Source organism: Nannobrachium achirus (assembly GCF_963921795.1).
Source record: "Nannobrachium achirus genome assembly, chromosome: 4".
In the NCBI taxonomy this organism is placed as follows: Eukaryota; Metazoa; Chordata; class Actinopteri; order Myctophiformes; family Myctophidae; genus Nannobrachium; species Nannobrachium achirus.
In genome coordinates, this window is record NC_137813.1 from 36,092,021 (window position 1) to 36,113,131 (window position 21,111).

Consider the following 21,111-nt stretch of genomic DNA (forward strand, 5'->3'; position numbering starts at 1 on the left):
TTTTCGCAGGCCTAGAGAACAAAGCTTGACTCGGTTATCTCAGTTGCATTTTAGATTACATTCTGCCACTAAAGGCTAATATAGACTATTATTAATCCTTTATAGCTGAGTAGCCTGTTATTCACATTTGTGGCTTTTTGCTGCAGCTGTCAAGAGTAGGCTTAAAGTAGCCAAGTAGGTTTGGTCTGCAGCTGAAGGCATAGGCCTTGTGCTTTTAAAGACTGTTAGCCAAATAGCCTACCTGAATTTCTCTCTTTTGGCAAACCACAACAATCCAACAGGGAGGAGAGACATACTGCGTCTTCCTCCCTAAACTACCCTCTAATAAAACCCATTTCTCTTAATCGGTCCTCACCCAAACGCAACCATAAGGTTCCTACCGCATCCTCCTTCTTCCCCCTCCTTTCGATCAAATATATCCCATTTTTTAAATTTGGTTTGGTCCCGTAAATTTTCAAATATTTATTTCCTGTATATCAAGAGGAAAGGGGGTCCCCCTTTCATGGAATGCGGAAACATGGGCCTGTTTGACCGCGGAGTTCAGATGCTGTTGACCACAGTGGGCGCATTTGCAGCCTTCAGTCTCATGACCATTGCGGTCGGCACGGACTACTGGCTGTACTCGCGCGGTACTTGCAAGTCCAAGTCAACCAACGAGAACGAGACCAGTAAGAAGAACGAGGAGGTGATGACCCATTCAGGCTTGTGGAGAACATGTTGCTTGGAAGGTAAGAAGTGTCATGCTCTATTGTACACACTAGTCACCTATCTTCCCATTACTATGATGCCCGCAAGCTTAAATTCTCCAGGTAACATTGTTCCTGCATTCAAACACAAAACCACTTTACTTCATTGCCCTTTCGCACAATTAAGAAGCACTGCAGCATGAAAGGCCCTAATTTCGCACCCTGAATGTTCTGGCCCGATGAATAGGCCTAAGCGGATGTACAAGAGCACAACTCCTTGGATATGTGCCACCTAGACATTCTTGATCAATGTTGTCTCTCGGTATACCTTCGTCAAGGTTTGCAAGAAAATATATCTATTTTGAGATGACCGAAGCTAGATTTTGTACTGACAGAACATCCATTTCTGCCACATGCAGGGCCTTTCCCAGCCTGAACCCTCTCTGACACTGTGATGATGGGCGAGTGGGTGGGGGCTGTTGGGGCTGTTTAAAGCGCTTGTCATGGAACCTTTGGCCTAGCCGTGCTCAGAGTTTTCTGAGGTGTCAAGGTACACACTTCCTGTGTGCAGGTTCAAGACGACCTCACATGTCTGTCTTGTCAAACAGAGGCGGCTTGTTTCCTGACATGCCCCTGTGCAGGCGTTGGGTGCTGACTCGGAGTGCGGCACTGTAACCTTGTGAGGTCATGGACGTTACAAATATCGTCGTTTGTCGGGTGGAAACCTTGTATGTCCAAAACCGTTTGTTTTGTGTTTATCTTTTTTAAAACGATTTAAATAAATGGTGCATTTGTATAGCGCCTTTATCCAAGACGCTTTTCATAGAGGTGCATTACATTCACCCATTCACACAACACATACACTGACGGTGGAGGAAACCATGCAAGGCACCAACCTGCTCACCGGGACCAACTAAGGGTTCAGAGCCTTGCTCAAGGACTCTTCGACACTAACTCTGGGGGAGCCCAGGTTCGAACTGGGAACCCTTCGGGAACCCTCCGCGATCTAATGCCGGTTTCTCTACTCCTGAGCCACCTCCACCCCATTAAAGTAGTGAGGTGGAGCAGAGCGAGGCGGTGTGTGCTTGTAGATCTGCTATTTTAAATAGTCTTGTGCGACAGTCTCTTTTATGATCAAGCAGGGCTTTACTTTATGAAAAAAAAAAAACATACAAATTCAAAACTTACGAGGAGATACAAGGTTTCTGCCCGACAGTGACGATATGCTCATCTTCTTCTAGCTATGAGGTTCTGAGAGGTCATGGGGTCAGACACGGAGCTGGCTTGGGGCTTAACATGTAAGATGTTTGAGAAGACATCTCAAGAAACATGAAAAATTGGCATTAAAATGCATTGACAGCCTCCGTAACAGTAAGAATGCCCTCTATGAGTTCTCATGACAGGTGTGGCGAAGTGTGGTCTTTGAAACTTCTCCTAGTTGTCTCTGTCCTGGCCATGTGGAGAGCAGCTGCTAAAGGTTTGCTCAAGGTTCGCCTGTCAGCCCTCCAGGTCTAAACTATTCAAGGTTAGAGGAACAGAGAGGAGAGGCAGCGTCCATCTGCCCCACTGAAATTAACCCTTTTAGGCCTAGAATTATTGAATGCTTTAACCGGTGAAAAATAGCAGATATACAAGCTCACAGCGCGGCACTGAGTGCCGCGCTGCGAGCTTGTAGATCTGCTATTTTTGAAAAAGTCGTGAAAATGTGTGCAAATCTTTGAATGTATGTATTTTCAAAGCGAACGTTTGTAACTCAAATTTTGCTTCTGGGTGGTCCCTGGAACTAAATATTTTGAGATGGGGGTCCGTGGCCAAATAAATATCATTTTGGGGGTCCTTCACATGAAAAGGTTTGAGAACCACTGACATGGTAGTCTCTCAAGAACAGACTAACTGAGCTCCAGTAAGTGAAAATGACCTTTTCTTTGACGATGGCTGGCCAGATTGCTGACATAGAAACATAGGTTTTTCAAAAAAATCTTAGAAGGATTCAAAAGACACTTATAGAATCGGGTCAAAATATTAATTTTCACGATTTTTCAAAAACAGCAGATCCACAAGCTCGCAGCGCGGCACTCGGTGCCGCGCTGTGAGCTTGTATATCTGCTGTTTAAAATATTGCGTAATAATGTGTTCAGGCCTAAAGTATGAAACAATTAACGTAAAGACTTGAATTTTATATAGCAATAGATTGTTCATCGGCGTTGTAATGGCTTTTAAATGACACATGACACATGCATTGGAGTTCCTATTGAATGGCATTGTGTCATTACTGACACAATTACTGGTTATTTCACATTGCATTTGTGAAGAACATAGAATGTGCTCCATTCCACTAGTGTACAATATAAACTGTATGATAATTGGTTGCTACTGCAATTACTATTAATACATACAGGATGGATAATTATGTTAATTTCCTTGCCAAACCATTATTAAGTAACTGGGAAACAAAAGTGTCCAGAGTGCAGACCACCTGAAAATATCATACTCCGGTGAATTGTCATCAATAAGTGCCACAGGGTTTCATCTGAATAGACACAACAGGCCTCTTCTTGCTTTGGAGCCATGAAACTACAGTAAGGAGTGATATTGTGTTTAACAATTCAGATGTTAATTAGGCCACAGCATAGACTAGAGTGTAGCTCAATTAATACAAAGTGCCAGAATGACTCACATTTGTCTTTCCCCTGGCTCTCCTTAACTGAGGGGGTTATTGGTAATCAGGCAGCTAGCAAGGCTGCAAATGGTTGAAGCACTCCCTCAATCCTCGACGCAAATGAAAACACAAACTGTGATTTGCTGTAACCCTGGCAGTGAAGGCCCACACATGCAGCTCTTAAAGTGGACACGGGTGGGCGAGGGTTTGTGTTCATGCAGTCAGCACCTGGAGGAGGACCTGTGATGAAGTGAAAGGGGATTCCCACACCATGTTCCTCACCAGCCCAAACTCACTGCTAGTCAGAGACACACAGCGGCCTCACTCCAGGGAATCGGACCACGATGGAAACACCTTTTGTGTTCAATCAGTCGAAGAATTGTTAATTGTGTGCGTGCGTATGTACGTGCCTGCGTGCATGCATGCGCTCGTGTATGTGAGTGCGAGCGTGTGTGTGTGCGTGTATAGGGCTCCATCGTGTGTGTGCGTGTGCGTGTGTGCGTGTGCGTGCGTGCGTGCGACGCCGTGCGTGTGTGTGTGTGTGTGTGTGTGTGCATGTGCGTGCGTGCGTGAGTGCGTGAGTGAGAGAGAGAGAGAGAGAGAGAGAGATAGTCAGACCAGCTTATTCTTTAAGCTTCATTGTCACTAGATCACAAAATACTGATGTCAACACTTTTGTTAGGTAGGGAAAGGTAATAATAATACCTCAATGTCAATGCAGGGACTTTAAAGGCTTACCAAGTTCTTAAATTGTATGACTATAAGATAAGATGTCTACCTAATACAGTAAATAAGGACATGTAACGTATATTGTATCTATATGGTCCATCCAAACTCATGTACAGTATCAAAGTAAAGTACCAATGTAAGACAAATTACTTGCACAACACTAGTAGATTACATTAATAGATTTGCACATTACAGTACCTCTAGCATGTGTTATAAATGCTATAAAATTCACAGCTACATAAGCATGGGATTAATTTGTCAAATCTCACAGCTGCCTTCAGAACATAAATATTCATAGTGATGCATCATGTGTTTTTCTTCAGTAGAATGGAACTGTATGCTTTTTTATTTTTACATATTTCCTCTAACTGAAGACATAGAATTTGTCGGTCAATGCTGTTCTCCAGTCAGTTATTTGACAGACCCCAGAAAGTGCTATATAATGACGTATAAAAGGTCCATTGGCCCAGTTTAGGATACATTATACAGCTTCAGTCAAAAGTTCCCCAGGGAGAGATTGTACAGTACATGTCCCGAGGCTTGAAGTGTTCCAATAAAACACTAGATTGTGTACTCGTATATTGGAAGCCAGTGTGTACCTGTACACATACTGTCCCAGTTAATTGGCAACCCATATGATGGTGAACTTTGTAGCGCGGACAGTGGAATGAGGAAGTCTACTGTATAGTCCTATTAGTCATTCAGGTAGTAAGATATCTAAAAGCTTTGCCAGATGAATGGTGAAACTTTTTTTTTTTTAAGATTAGTTTTTGGGCTTTTATGCCTTTATTGATAGGACAGTAGACTGACAGGAGATGGGGAGAGAGGTAGGAAGTGACACGCAGCAAACGTCGTCGAACCCACGGCACGCTGACAGGCATCAGAGCCTATGTCATCAGAGCCTATGTCATGTGGTACCGGTAGGCCAGCGGGCGCCACTGGTGAAACGTTTTCAACATTTTAATTGTATGTCCTGTGAGCGTACTTTGTTTTTAAATAAAGCTGTTAGAATGGGCAAGGTGTTTCACCAGGTGCTTTGGGCTGGCGAGGCATGAACGACAGTGCACTTTGGTAAACATGTGTGTTTCTGATGTATGGGGCCCTGGAGGCCGCCTCTCCGCTGTCCTGTCTGGGACGTTAGTGAGAGCAGCCGCCACCGTGCCTCCCCGAGCTCGCAGCCAGGTGTAACATGCTGCACTCGCTTCTAATCTGTGGCATTCATCTTCATTACAGTGCCGCCCTCTGGCTCCAAAATGGCTATAGTATGATAGAAAGAGAGAGGGGGCGGCCAAGGTATAATAGAGCAGTGATTCTCAGCCATTTTCGTGTCAAGGACCCCCAAATGGATTTGTGTTTTGGACCCATCTGAAATCGATTTTGTGTCAGGATGCGAGAAGATAAGAAGATTCAAGATTATTCCAAATGTTTCTGCAAGCTCGAGCTTGTGAGCTTACAGATCATAATACCCGCCATATAAAACAGGGTTAAAGTGGTTCAACTGATTTTGATACTACAGTACAGTACAAATCTAGCCGGAGACCCCCTCAAGCACCCCTGGGGGTCCCCGGACGCCACTTTGAGAACCACTGTAATAGAGAGTTGGAGCACACTGACAAAATAGTCCTTTGTTTAATATTTCTTATTACACAATTATTTGAGACAAAACATCTACAGTATAAGATACATAATTCACCTCATTGTTTCATCTGAGAAGGCATGAATAGTAATTCATAATAGATGTTGTTTTCTTCTCTCCTTCAAGGCCATGGTAAGACCCTTGTAAGATTATGTTGAGACTTTGTCATATAAAAGTACAGTAGTGTGGAGATTGAGAAACTGACCACAGCGTGTTGCCTTGTTTTAGGTCTCGAGTTATAGGCCTACCTAGTTGTGTGCGGTTATCACACACCAACAATAGCCGATCTACAAGCTCACTACACTTCGCACTGTGGCGTGTGGTAGTCTGGGATCACTTCACTTTTCGAGGTTTGATCCGGTCGGGAGAGGAAACCACTTTACGTCATGTTGTAGTACTCAAAGGACTACAATTTGCCGGAACTATCAAACCGGATTCAGTTTTAACCCAAAATAATTCCCCTGCGCTCAAGGACATACTTTTAGGGCCTACCTAATAAACTCCTTGATGCGGTGTAGTTTTGCTTTAGAAAGATTTGCTTGGGATATGCATCTTTTATTCCAACTCATAGCGACTGGCAAGACTACACTAGGCTACTCGAGCATTTTAATAGGGATTGGGGAAACAAACGGAGGGAACCAAAACAAAGCGACGCTGCTTCTTCGGCTTGTGGTTTCCGCCTAGACCAGATCAAACCACCCGTTGTTAACGATCACCAGGCTTCTTTCTCTCAGTGTTCTCCACTCTTCACTACTGGCAGGAGATTGTGTGATTTCACAGTTGTAGGACAATCTTGTGTCTACAAATCCGATTTTTCATACAGATATAACTATTTCAGAAGCGAGAAGCTCCACTGTTCAACGTGTCCACTGTTGCTCAAATACCCAAGTGGAAATGTGCATGCCAAATGTTACAGCAACTCATAACAGATGCATGGTGGTTTGACATCTAAAATGGCTACCACAATGGTATGGCCTCCCTCGGTTACTGACAGTCAGTCACCATGGGAATATTATAAACCATGATGTGCCTCATGACTTTATGTATAAGCACGTGGGCGTATCATTGTGGTGTGCATGGCATCCATGCATTCGCAAACACATGTAGGAGTAATCACATATACTATACAGTACATACAGTATATTTATACACATCGTGTGTGTATTCATGCATGTGCATTCACACACATACACACACACACACACACACACACACACACACACACACACACGTGGGATGTGCTTGCTTTCACATACATTCACAATATTCATTTCCTTTTCTAAATGCATCCTGCTAGCAGAGCATGTGTTAGAGAGACACATAGTAAACATAGAAAATAAATACATTAAAAAGATATAGGCCTTGATGGAATTTTGGATCATATTCCATATGGATAAACAGTTTTCCCCAATCATAATAAAATACTCCACACAATGAATGAGACCACACCGGAGAATATGCGTTTTTGTGTTGAAGTTTAGTCAGAGTTCAAAGTACTGTACAAGTACAGTATAGCAAAATCACCCATCGTAAGCTCTCTGAGTACAAAGCATAATGATTCCACATATATAGTTGAATGTGTACAGCATAAAATACATTAGTCACATTATGATTGGACAATTAAGCATAACAATGGATCATGAGATGGTGTTGTGACTGAGTCTCGTGAACTCAGAAGCAAGGATGTAGAATGTTTTGGTTTCTCATTATCCAGTGTCCGGGACACTTTGACATTTCGCTGGTCAATCTTTCTGTCCCTGGAGTGGGGCAGATTCTCGTCTCGTGCATTAGTTATCAGATCAAAACATCATGGCATTGACTTTTAACACTGAGAATGATATCTATACCATGTTAAACAACAATAACATATTGTACTATCAATTCCCTCCTGAGATAGCATTTGAAGTGTTAAATGTCAAGGCAGCATAAACAACAAGGGAAGAAAACATGGGTTAAACTTTTTTTTAAGGTATTTGAAACAGAACATAATAATTGAACAATTTAAGTCAAAAACATTTCGATAGTTTTTGAAGAGTAGAGTCAAAAGAACTGTATATTTCCAAAGGTATTTAAATCAGAATATCATAATTGAACTTAATTATTAATTATTATATATATGTATTTTACAAAGGTTCAATGTGTCGAAGATTGATTGGAAATTATCCATGTCAAGCAAGATAAAAACACATCAGCATCACGCTCCCGGGTGGTTATTACAATTTGGGGCCGATTTTAGTCAAAACAAGACGAACTTGACTCTTTACCATAATTTAGGTTAAAGACAAAAGCATTCAAAATGTATTTAGACAGCATCCGAAAATCAGCCGTTTGGCGGTCATAATTCGTACACCTCCGAGGTTACCTTTAGGTAATGAGTGGTCTTAATTGTCCCTGCAGGTTGGGGACATTTATAGTGAGGTGTCAAACCGGAGCCGCCTTAAAGCCAACTGTCTATTCCTCCTTACTGGCTTTTGTCCGAGTCAAGGTCTGAAAAAAAACTTTACAGCGGGAAAACGTGTGTGATGCAGTTTCATACTCACGAAATACATATGGATTTTTCAATCATCCTTTTTGACATTTCCATTTTGGACAGACATGCAGTGAAGTATGTGTCTGTCAACTCATAACAATTATCATCTCAAAATATCTTTATCTGTAAGACAAGGGAAAAGACAGGGACAAATCAATCCATAATGTAAGGCAATAAGGTATTTATATATAGAAATTAAATTGAAATGTTTAGATACATCACCAAAAGAGGACACAAGTTGTGTCAGTTTGTTCTGTTAGGGGAAACAGATTAACCCTGTATTGATTGGAATCAACTTCACAAAATGAAATATATTTAAATGGGATGAAATGAAAACAAAATGAAATATGAAAATATGAAATCAGAAAATGAAATATGAATTCAGAAAATAAAATATGAATTCAGAAAATGAAATATGAATTCAGAAAATGAAATTCTCCAAACACATTCCCTCCCGTTTGCCACAGCCAAAAATATTGGGTGTGACAAAAATTGTTTTGTTTGGAGGATAATTTGTTAAAATATGGTTAAATGAGAAACAGATGGTACCGAGGTACAGTAGGGTACCGAGGTACAGTAAAGGACAATGACTCTGCTCACTGTCAGAGTTAGAGTGAGCTTCCAGGCCTGTGAGGGGGGAAGTGTACCATACAATAGTTAGCGAGGCCTGTTTAAAGCCTCTCTAACCAGAAAATGAATGGAACTTTAAAGAAATAAAAATAAGAAAAATTAAATAGAAACACATAACATAATCATAATGTCTTTTTTTTTTTTTTTTTCCATAATGTGTAATCCCGTATAAGCCCAGTAGGGTTGTAATAATTGTGGAATTTGACTGAACGGGTTTGAATGGAGCCCAGCCATCTAAATTGTTTTTGGAACCGTCTCAGCCTGCTTTTACTCAAGTAAAGAGGATAAAGTATTACCAAAAATAAACCAACATGAGAAATTAAAGGTTGAGTAAAGCAGGGCTAGGCCTCTTCCATCCTTAACCCATACTGCAGTTTATGTGTTAAGAATGGTAAAAGTAAATGTTTTTGGTTCATGTCCATAAGATGTGGTTTGAAAGAACAACGTTCAGTTGTTACACAGGAAATAGTGTTTTTCACGACAAAACAGGAGGACAGGAGAAAACTGGTTAAAATAAAATAAACAGTCATGAAATTAAACAGGTTAAAATAAAATTGAAATAAAACAGTCAGTCAGTCAGTCACTGATAATCAGTCAGTTAAGTTGGTAGCGAGTTAGTGGAGTTAGTTCCACTATACCTGTTCTGCCATGTCATTAGTCCGTCCTGTCCCCTAAAATAAAATAAAGCCCACCTGTCATTGATGGGAAGAAAAAAATTATTAAGACATAGAAACATTCAAATAAACCCAAGCGTTGGTTGTTATCAGTACGAGTGTAGTCATAACAAGAGCGAATGAGATCCCCTTTGAGAGAGAGAGGGAGAGACAGTCATATGTGTAAATAATTCCTAGTTTTGCAAACCAGGCAAGTGAGTTAGAACACAATACAGAGGGAGAAAAACCCAAGACAGATTCAAATATAACCCCAGCACATTGTTATCAAGCCCTGTATTAGAATGTAAACAGTAGATTATACAGAACAAGAGCGAATGAAACCCATTTTTGAGAGAGAAAGAGAGAGCAAGGTCACACAGAAACTGAATCGGCTCGTGGCCTCTCAAGGTAAAAATAAGAAAAATGAAATAAAAAACAATTCCAGCAATCCCCTCATAGTTTTTTTTTCCAAAATAAAACAATAATAACACATAGGCCGTGCCAGCCTATAAGCAGCGTAAGCAGCTCACGCGAGCAGCAGGCATTGAGCAAGCAAGCAGCATTAGCCAAGCACATATTGTACCATATTGTACACAGAAGCCGCACCGCTCACTTTATACTTGGTTTGATTTTCCTGCTTTCATAATAGACAAACCGAAATGTAACCAGGGGAGGAAAATTGGATTAGAGATGATTAGACAGACAATATATCAAAAACATTTAACAGATGGGTTTGTCAGTCAGAACTTGATTTTTTTTCTTTTTTTTTTTTTCTCAGAAGTCGTACTTAGTCAAAAGTAAACAAAATATATAGTACCATTATCTCGGGCGTCCCCAGGGTCAAAAGAGCGTTTGTTCTTTTCGGGACATTGTAATCCATGACAGTCACGTAGCAGATCTACAAGCTCACAACGCGTCCCATCGCGTTGTGAGTGAAAGGCCAGCCAGGTTCGGCTGGGGGGGGGGGGCTCTGTCAAGCCCTTCAGCATCTTGAAAACATTGCTTGCGTCCTCTGTTCCTTCCTGATGAGGTTCGAACATCCAGTGGCAAATAATGTCCGATTTCTCCACAGCTCCGCACATATCCATTGACATGTTCCAGGAAAAGTTTTAGGTATTGTTGGTTCCAGAGTAGATTGTAACATCTCATCCGTGTGGTTCCAGGTTTTACACGATAAAAACACTGCTTCTCGGAGCAGGGGCTTCTTTAGCTTGAATGGTCATGTTTCTTTAAAAATGTTCTTGGGAGCACTGAGATAAAAAGCTCCTGTATTCAACATCTCAGAGTGGCCTGAGACGGAAATTAAAAATAAAATAAGATAAGACGAAAACGAAGCTTAAAGCATGAAGATTTCCGTCAGAACGTTCGGTTCTAGAGCATAAAGTGAAATCTCCTAATTAAAATAACCACGCTATTTCTTATGTGATTAAGTGGCTCTAATCAGCCGTATTGGGTTATCGTACTGGCCGAAGAGACATTCCTTCAGAACAAAATATGTTCTGGCCCCAAATAAAAAGATTTCTTCTCAGAACTTCTTGAAACAGCCGTTCTAGAGCATAAAATGAAATCTATATTGAAGTCTCGTACTGATACAAACCCAACCTTAGACAAGCAATCTCCGTGGCCAAACGGCTGCTATGTCCTCAAAACATGTAACAAAAAGCGACAAAAACAATAGACTACAAAACATTAAACATTAAACAATAAAAACGCAGCTGTGTTAAGAGCTAGCTAGCCTCTTAAGACAGCAGGTATAAACGTATGACCTGGGTTCTGTTGAATTAGGACAGTGTGTGAGAATGAAGCCCGCCTCTCAAGTCTCTGTGAGAGAAACTGTCTGTGTCCGGTCCCTGGTGTGGAACGCTGTGCCAGAGCCAACCCTGGCTGCCTCCATTTCGGCTTTCTTCAGACCGTTGTGAGATTTTATCGATATGTTGATGTGGGAGAGAGTCATCATATCCGAATTCCTTTCTCCATATGGGCAAAAATGGTGCAATTGTGGGGCACCTAGAAACAACTGTTTCATTTCCTCATCGTCTATCTTAGCCGTTACGGCTGTTATCAGTTCATTCTCCAAGCTTTGGAGAGAGGCTTCAAGCTCAAAAATGGTGCAATTGTTCCGTTTGTAAAAAGGTTGTTTAGATTTCGGCAGGTGTTTTCTGCCTCCCTGTGCTCGGGGCGTCCCAAGGTAATTTCTCCTCGCGCAGGAGGAAAAAACGTGTGGGAGATAGTCCTTTCCGTGGGAGTCAGGGGAAACGTCTGATAATATCCCCGGCTGGTTGTTAACTGGTTCTAGCAGCGGAAGAGACCAATATCTCATCGGAGCTAATCCGGCAATCGAATGGACCATTTGATGGAATTTTGGATCATATTCCATATGGATAAACAGTTTTCCCCAATCATAATAAAATACTCCACACAATGAATGAGACCACACCGGAGAATATGCGTTTTTGTGTTGAAGTTTAGTCAGAGTTCAAAGTACTGTACAAGTACAGTATAGCAAAATCACCCATCGTAAGCTCTCTGAGTACAAAGCATAATGATTCCACATATATAGTTGAATGTGTACAGCATAAAATACATTAGTCACATTATGATTGGACAATTAAGCATAACAATGGATCATGAGATGGTGTTGTGACTGAGTCTCGTGAACTCAGAAGCAAGGATGTAGAATGTTTTGGTTTCTCATTATCCAGTGTCCGGGACACTTTGACATTTCGCTGGTCAATCTTTCTGTCCCTGGAGTGGGGCAGATTCTCGTCTCGTGCATTAGTTATCAGATCAAAACATCATGGCATTGACTTTTAACACTGAGAATGATATCTATACCATGTTAAACAACAATAACATATTGTACTATCAGGCCTATTCATTTTCTAGCAGATGTACAAATGTTACCAACACTGTTGTACGTTCTCAGATTAATCACTTTAAACCTGGCGTCCCTATTTTGGGGATGTGTTGCAATGTACAGATACATTCAAAGAGATTAGTAAACATTTTGAAATAATAATAATAATAACAAGAGCCATCTTCTATGTCAGAGAGCTTGTACAATGTACATCTGCTATTTTTTATATAGCCACTGTACAAGTTTAGCTGGGGACCCCCTGGAACCTCTCCAATGACCCCTGGGGATCCCCAGACCCCACTTTGAGAACCAGTGGTCTAGTAAACACACTACTGAAGCGGCTAGCTTCAGCGAATTATCATGCTAGGCTAACGGCACAGTGTACTGGGGCTGGAAACACATAGCTAGCTGTGATTAACTAGCTGCTTGTGTTTAGGGGATTCCAGACGGTACGCGGTCACCGCCTGCTAGTAATTCATTTTCAATGAGAGGCGGGCGGCTATTTCGTCCGCGCAGCAAAATTTAGAGGCGGCGAGCCGAGCGGGCGCAGTCCCGTGAAAATCCCCGCGAGCGTGCTCGTTTGTGCATGCGTACGCGGGCGGTGAGAGATGGATTGTGTTCATCTTTGTGAAACACCGCGCAGCGTTTACTCAAAGAGCGAGTGTGTTTGTGTATCACCGCGGCGCGGTCCTCGCAGATCCAAGCGGGAGCCCCGGCGGCAACCGCTGTCCGTCTGTAGAGCGCCAAATCACATCACTTGCTTTAGGGTTGCCAACTCCCAGAAATTAAAATAAGGGACACTTATTCTGGTTGCACGGCGCGGTCAAACCTCCAAAATGCATGGAAAACTATGCATATTTATAGTGGACAGTGGAGATGGACAGTAAACGGTGAGAGAGAAGATACGCAGCAAAGATCGTCCGCACGGTCAGGCTATTTTAGAGCCTAGGTGCCTGGACTGCTAAACCACGGTCCAGGCTGGAATGCCTGGCTTGGCATTTGTTTCCAAAATGTAAAAAAGTAATTAATAAACATATGCTTTGGAAAATGGTATGAAATAAAGTTATACATGATTTGAACCTCCAAAATGTACTCTTCAACTTATTGTTTATGCTATAATGTATAATGACATCCACATGTTTTATAGCAATTGTTGAAATTAGGCCTTAAATGTGAAATGTTCTACAAGCATGTTCAAATCATGTATTTACATTTTTTATCATATCATTATTTCTCACCATTTTCCAAAGCATAGTAGGCTTATCATGTGCCTGCTCTTCTAAATCCAGTAGTTTCAACTAGTCATATTTGCATACCACTAGCCTAAGTAACAGCAACCAGAGGGTCATTCATACTCTACTTTTAGAGCCTAATTTATTTCGGTTTCGGCTCTGTCTAAACTATGATATGGCGTCATTCAGAGGATCGGGGGGCGGGTAACGTCATTAATTCTGCTCCGAATGATGCCATATCATAGTTTAGACAGAGCCGAACCCAAATAAATTAGGCTCTAAAAGTGGAGTATGAATCGACCCTTGGCCTCTGGGGTCGCTTGGTGAACAAGGACTGTGTCAGTGCTTCCTGGCTTCTATGCTGCTTCTCACTTTTCTTGTGGATTTCACCTGATGCATGTTGTCTACATCCTGAATTCTGTCGTGGCTAACTGAAAGAGTTTGTTGGCAGTCTGTGCATTTTCTTTTTGTACATAATCTTCTGTCACACTTTCTAGCCACCCGTTCTTTTTGCGTACACAGTTATATTATATTCTTCTGACGTTTCCCTTTAGATATTCAACTTCTGTTCTAAGCCTCTCACATTATTAATCCATGCTTGGTTGTTTTGGTTTGAATGGGGTTGGGTGGCAGGGGCAGTAGAGCGTATCTTAGCAACACTGAAGGTGCTTCTCTTCATTGGTCGTGTCATGAGTACATTTTCCAATGAGCATAGTGCATTTTCAGACACCAGACTCTAACATAGTCTGAGAAAGTAGCTCACACAGTCACACAGCAAGCAGCGAGAGGGCGACAGGAAGGGAAGCAAGACAGCGAATTTGCTGTTCATTTCTCAAATGTAATTCATATTTATTCCCCAACCCCAAAACAAACAAAGTGCGTCCCGTATCAGTTCAATACGGGACACGTCTTCCGCATTTTCACGAGACGGTTGGTAACCCTACTTGCATTCAACAGTTGTCTTTATAGTGCCAGCTGACCTTCTCAGTAATATGCCATACACTGGAAACCATAAGGCTGTTCATAATAATAAAACCGTTTTGCATGTTTTCTTTGATATCACTTCACACTTCACTTTGTCCTGGTCTGGATCTAGAGTCCATACAATCAACGTGACTGTGGCGTATAGCCACGTAATTTGGTGACACATCCAATCACAAGTGCAATGGGTGGAGCGGAACATGGCAACTTTGTAAGCTAAGGCCAACCCTTTCACATGACCTAATATAAGCGACGTGATTGGTTTTTAACCAATCAATCGCGTTAAAACGTGATTGTTTTTCAACCAATCATGTCCTGGAAAACAGACATGAGAGACCGTCGATTTCTATGCAAATGCATAATAATTATTATAGTTCAAACAATTTGAAAACTTTCGTGAATAGAGCTTAAAAGTGGTTACACATGATTTCACTGACTGTACAGGCCTACATGTGGAGAAGATCAGTGTCCAGATCTGTGCCCCTGCAGCAGAATTGAACAGGATTAGTCTCATAGTACAATCAGATAACGATTACGCTGGCTGGAGTGCGCCCACCCAGGCTAATGTCCTGACCCTAAAGGGGCATTACACTGTATGATGATGACACCAATCCACACTCAGCTGCATGGGCTGGATTGCGGGCAGACAGTCTATTGAACACAAATTCAGTCCAGCATGCATGGAAAGCACTGTATTCTAGCTGCTCAATTCCACTTGTTGAAATAGACCCTGAACTGTTTTGGTGTTGAAAACCCTGGATCGTATCACGTCACCATCTCTGGACCACTTCTTCCCCCGTCACTTGATGTCTGTAAAGTGACTGGTCTGCCTCGCATCGTGCTGTCACCTTCCCCAGCAGTCAGCGATGGATGGGATTCATTTTGGCCCAACCTGCCTTTCATTGGAGCTCCGCTGAGACTGCAGACAGCCACAGCTGTCCATGAGAGTTTTATTGGTCTTCACCTTGCCCTCTCTATTGCCCACTAAGGCCAAATTACAGGCCGGGCTTTACTGGATTAGGCTGTATGAGTCAAGTCTGAGAACGCCATTGTGCTACTGTTCAGATTGTCATTTACTATACTGTAATTGTGCAGATGAACATCAAATGACTGGTGATTTTTAATGATGGTACAGTACAGCCTCAGATATATAAAATGCACTTCCTGTTGGGCAGCTCATGAGGAAAGCTCAATCCATAATGTTATACCAACATAATCCATGCTCTAAGTGCTTTATTGACTCATTATATTTTTCTTCTTTGTCTTTCTTTCTAAATATAGAGTTGCCAATTACATTGAGAACATAAAGGTAGACAGCGGATCAAAGCAAGTTACGAGCTTGTGTAGATCTGTTATTTTCAGCATGGGACTGGAACAGGCAGCGTCGCACAGTGGAGCATAAATTAAGCATACACGTGTGTTTGGTTAGCTTTACTATATGAAGCAGCGTACAGTGTAGCGTACAGTGTGCCTGCTGTGGCTCTGCTCAGCGTGACTGTGATGTGTGTTGGACAGTGGAGGGGGCGATGGCATGGTAATTGGTTTACTGTATGATTAATGGCTCTGATGGCTTTGATTGATGGGGAGACGTGTTGTAAACTTTGGTGGCGCTTTCCCATAAATGCTGCCACCCGTTCTGCGTGCAGACGCACTGTAGCCCCGATCCAGAGAGTGAGAGAGGGCCCGGCCGTAAATTAAGAAGTAAAAAAAAAAAAAAAAATGTGTCCACGATAAGACAAGTGTCAGAGAGAGGACAGCATCTCTAAGTCACCATGTAATAATTATCCCCAACGACCTCTGACACTTAATCATCATCGCGGCTCACACGTGCACATGCATGTGTGTGTTTGTGTGTGTTAGTAGCACTAGCCTTGATTTACACGCGTTATTTTTAACCGCAGGCAATACTGTTTGGGGGGAGGGGAGGGGTGTCTATCTTTATCCTGCATGACCAGAGAACAAATCAATACAGCACATACGCATTCTGTGTGATACGGTTGAATGGAGTGAGCCACCGAGAGACTGGACCACATGGAACGATATGCAGGCCACTTGACCTCAGCAGTACACGCCAACGTCTGGCTTTCATGAGCCCCGTCAAAACAGAGTGAATTTCTGTCCTGTCGGTGACAATTGCCCAGAGACCATTTTAGATGTGAATAAGGGTCCCAAAGGCAGCAATGCAGAGCAACATTAGTTTAAATGTACATACTGTACAGTAGCCTATGTTGGTGGACTGATCAATGTAACCAGTTTCAGCTTTCTTTTGGTATTGCTCTTACTTACAGTATACCATTTATCAAGCAAAATGTGGTCCCAAGCAGGGGCGTCACACCAAATTCTGGGCCCTGGGTACAAGGATTCACTGCAGGCCCCCCATGAATAGAGGGAAGGGGTTTAATCCATTCAGACTGGGAACGCATTCTTACGCATTATTTTGTGCTTTAACTACTGAAAAATAGCAGATTATACAAGCTCATAGCACGGCACCGAGTGCAGCGCTGCAAGCTTGTAGATCTGCTTTTTTTTGGTTGGTTTTATGAAAAACCTATGTTTCTGTGTCAGTGGGGCTCAAACATTTTTCATGTGAAGGACCCTCAAAATGATATGTATTTGGCCACGGACCCCCATTTCAAAACATTTTGTTCGATATATTACCCCCCAGAAGCAAAATTTGAGTTACAAATTAAAAAATACATATATTCAAAGATTTGCACACATTTTCACGACAAATACGAAAAATAGCATATCGCACTCGGTGCCACGCTGTGAGCTTGTATATCTTCTATTTTTCATATTAATAGCTTAAGAATAAAATAATTACCATAAGGACCCTCCACCTTGGGCCCTAGTAACTCAGTCCCGCTTTTCCACCCGTTGTGACGCCCCTGGTCCCAAACAATGCAAAGTAGCAGTTCAAATGTACATTATTGGCCCAGTTCAAACTGGTTTAGCCTATTATCCTCTTTTATTTGTTTGCTTTCAGTTATGATTAATTCCTACTTCATCATTCGACGGTGTCACTCACCAAAAATAGTTGATCTGCAAGCTCACGATGGCTGAGTATAACTGTTGTTTATCAACCAAGTGTGGTCCCTTACAAATGTAAAGTTTCCATGTTAAAGTGGCCTGAATAACCACTCGATTTTCAGTGAGATTGCCCTCTGATTACATAGAATTGATCCTCTTACAATGAAAGTGTAATTACCACCAAGCCAATCTCTGATTCCATCACAGCAGTGCTTTTCTCCGTTCCACTTCACCGGCCATATCCTTAAGCTGTGGAAACATCCCAAAGAGACCCCGTAGTAAATGATAATTAACTGCAGATACAATCCATTCATTTTAAGGAGGTGCGATTCACTCCTTTTTTCTGCAATAGCAAGGAGAAAGTACGGCAATCTGCCTTTTGATTAATTGGTGGTGTCCATGGCGCAGTTCATTTGCAATCTATTACACCGTATTTGCTTTGTGTCAGAATGCAGCCCAAACATACTGCATCATCTCAGAGAGTGGGGGGGGGGGGTAGTTAGGAGTCTGTCTGCTACCTTACACAGCTGTGCCATAGAAAGCATCCTTGCCTGTGCGCCCACCCACCCTAACTGCGCCTGCATCCAAGACCAAAGCCCTGATACTTGTGCAGGTTGTGAATAAGGTCTGTTGCCCTGCAGGCCTGTAACGGGACAAAGATGTTCCCACCTCTGCAAAGCCCTCTTAGCACCTAGTGGGAGAGGTGCTGACAGCTCCACCCCTTGGTCCAGAAGGCAGGGCAAGCCAAACCAAACAGCCATCCCAGGCCGTGTCCGGCCTCAACTGGCCGATACTTGTAAGCGCAGGGCCGGGGCTGGAGCCCCAGGCACAGCGGAGGACAGGGCGACGGGTCTATAAGCAACACCGGCAGGGCAGACATTGAGTATGACAGATGGAGGAGCAAGCACAGGGCAGGTACAGAGGGCAAGGGGGAGGGAGAGAGGCAGCATAATGTACAGACAATCTGGGACGATCAAGGTGATCCAGGCCAGATGGCAGAAAACAAGATAGGCGTGTACCTGTGTTTAAAGTGCATCCAGACCAGTATGTTATGTTTAGATATCAGGATTCATCCCTGTCTCAAATGCAGTATGATCGATTTGTTGTCTGTGCAACAACGCTAGCAGACCAGACAGCGCTGTAATTTGAGACACAGGTTTTTAAAGGGATTGATTTTTTCCCCTTCTATCACTTACGAGATGAGCTTCCACTGTAGTGCAGACAGAACAAGTGACAGATTTGAGCTGAGTTCCTCCTCACCTGTGCCTTTTATCTCCCTTTACCCATTATCCAACCAAACATCACATCTCATCTTGCTCATTCAGCTCCTTGCCTTGCACATCAAAACAGCAGAAAGTACATTTTCCAAGAATCTCATATTTCACATTTGAAACAACCATACCAGCATCACTACATACCAATGCCACATATCACACATAAATATAGATCATATGTTTAAATGTTTTCCATTTAAAAGTCATTAAAGCTATACTGTGTAAGTTGCTCAACTAGTGGTCAGTAGCGTCCGCGTCTTTCGGCCATTTTTCGCCGCGGACCGGGCCTCACACCCCCGCGTCACCCCCGCGTCTGCCTCCATCTCGCCTCCATCTATCTTTGGAGGGGTCCCTGGTTCCTGTGCGTTCAGGCATTCCGGAGAAACGAAGTGTTTCACCCGAGTATAGATAGAGACACACGGGCGCCTACAAATATGGCCGCCCTATTGTGATAGCTAGCGACCCCACTTCAAGATGCGCTGTGATTGGCCGGCAGTGTATAACCCTCGCTGTGATTGGCCGGTAGTGTATGATGACGTCATTTTGCCGGGAAATCCCGCCCCTGTCACTGCTAGAAGAAAATATATAAAGAGAAGGCTTCAGAAGCTGAAAATAACGGAGTGGGTGTTCTAAAACTTTAGCGATTTAAGAGTTAGGACAATTTTAAGATTTGTTTTATAAAAAAAGTTACATGGTATAACTTTAACATTACCAAACTTATTGACTCAATGTTGGCTAAACTTCAAAGGCCCGTTACTAAGATCCCTCTTCAACACGAAATGTGACTTTGAAATGGAATGGAACAATTAAAACCCACTCATCCACTTGTTGGCTTACTGTATAGCACAGCAATACCATAATTTAGTCAGTAAATGTGGTGAGTGAGGACAAAATATAAACTTACTATGTCCTATACAAGCAATAAATGAACTGTATGTACATACAATGTAGGTTAATGCAACATTTAATCAAACTAATTACTATAATTGCTTATAAAACAATATTGAATTGTTCATAATGTAACTAGATAATTGTCTCCACCAGCCGAAGGCTGAGGGAGAGTATGTTTTCCCCTCCGTCCGTCCGTCCGTCCGTGCGTCCGTGCGTCCGTGCGTGCGTGCGTCCGTGCGTGCGTGCGTCCGTGCGTCCTCGCAGTTTGTGAACAGCTAATCTCAGTCACCGTTGGCCCGATCGCTGCCAAACTGAGCACACACACTCCCTGGATGCCAATCTAGAACCTCTGCCCCACATTTTTCAAATCAGCCTCATGGTGGCGCTATAACAGGCCGATTTGTGTGGCCTGGTTGTTACCAGCTAATCTCCGGCGCCGTTGGCCCGATCGCTGCCAAACTGAGCACACACACTCCCTGGATGCTAATTCAGAACCTCTGCCCCACATTTTTTAAATCAGCCTCATGGTGGCGCTATAACAGGCCGATTTGTGTGGCCTGGTGGAGACCTGTGCTCGGAAGAGCACTGCTTCTAGTTGTTTCTGTAATCGATACTTATTTTGAGCATATCATTATAGGTAACAAATAAAATAATCAAAAACTCAAAAATAGTTAAAATAGTACATCCTCAAGCTCACAACATTGTGGCACATTGTGAGCTTGTTGTAGATCTGCTATTTTAGCTTCTCGAAAATTATCAATAGAATAATCGTAAAGAAAATAATCGATAGTTCAATTACTTAAGTTGTGAATAAATAATAACATGCAGTTATGCTGGTACGGTTCGTTTGGTGTTTGGTGTTCATGGTCCACCCATCTGACCACTTAACCAGTGGTTAAGTACTCAGATGGGAGGGCCGCATGCATTTTCAGAGCAGGTTTATTTTAATGATCTATCAATCTATTGTGTTGCGACTTGGATCAATGGAACTAATGTAGTCCTATATTAAAATTGGATAATGGGCGGGAACCCTGACAAATCACAGCCATGATAAACAAACCACTTTTTTTGATTATCTTAGCTTTCTGACAATTATTTGGTGGCCCACAATCTCCTCACAGCCTACCAGTGGGCCACGGGTCACAGGTTGAGAACACGTCCTTGGGGGGCCATGTGCAGGGACCTGAATGTTAGAGAGGCAGGGGCTGAAATTTTGGTGAAAATACACTGAATTGAACATAATCAAGTCAATACCGGAGATTCAACATAAGATGCTGCACTTAAGTTCAGGAGAGTTTGGACAAGGCAAATCTCTGGAATGCT

At 42.5% G+C, this 21,111-nt stretch overlaps 1 protein-coding gene across 1 annotated transcript in view; it reads left to right on the forward strand.

The window, feature by feature from the left end:
- Window positions 1–502: 502 nt before the first annotated feature.
- Window positions 503–21,111, forward strand: part of cacng2a (calcium channel, voltage-dependent, gamma subunit 2a) — a gene marked incomplete at both ends in the record, with an annotated part of 85,222 nt that continues 64,613 nt past the window's right edge. The window contains one exon of the mRNA XM_080723255.1: window positions 503–728. Within this exon, the coding sequence (XP_080579381.1) occupies window positions 503–728 (226 nt within the window). The remainder of the gene's footprint in view (window positions 729–21,111) is intronic.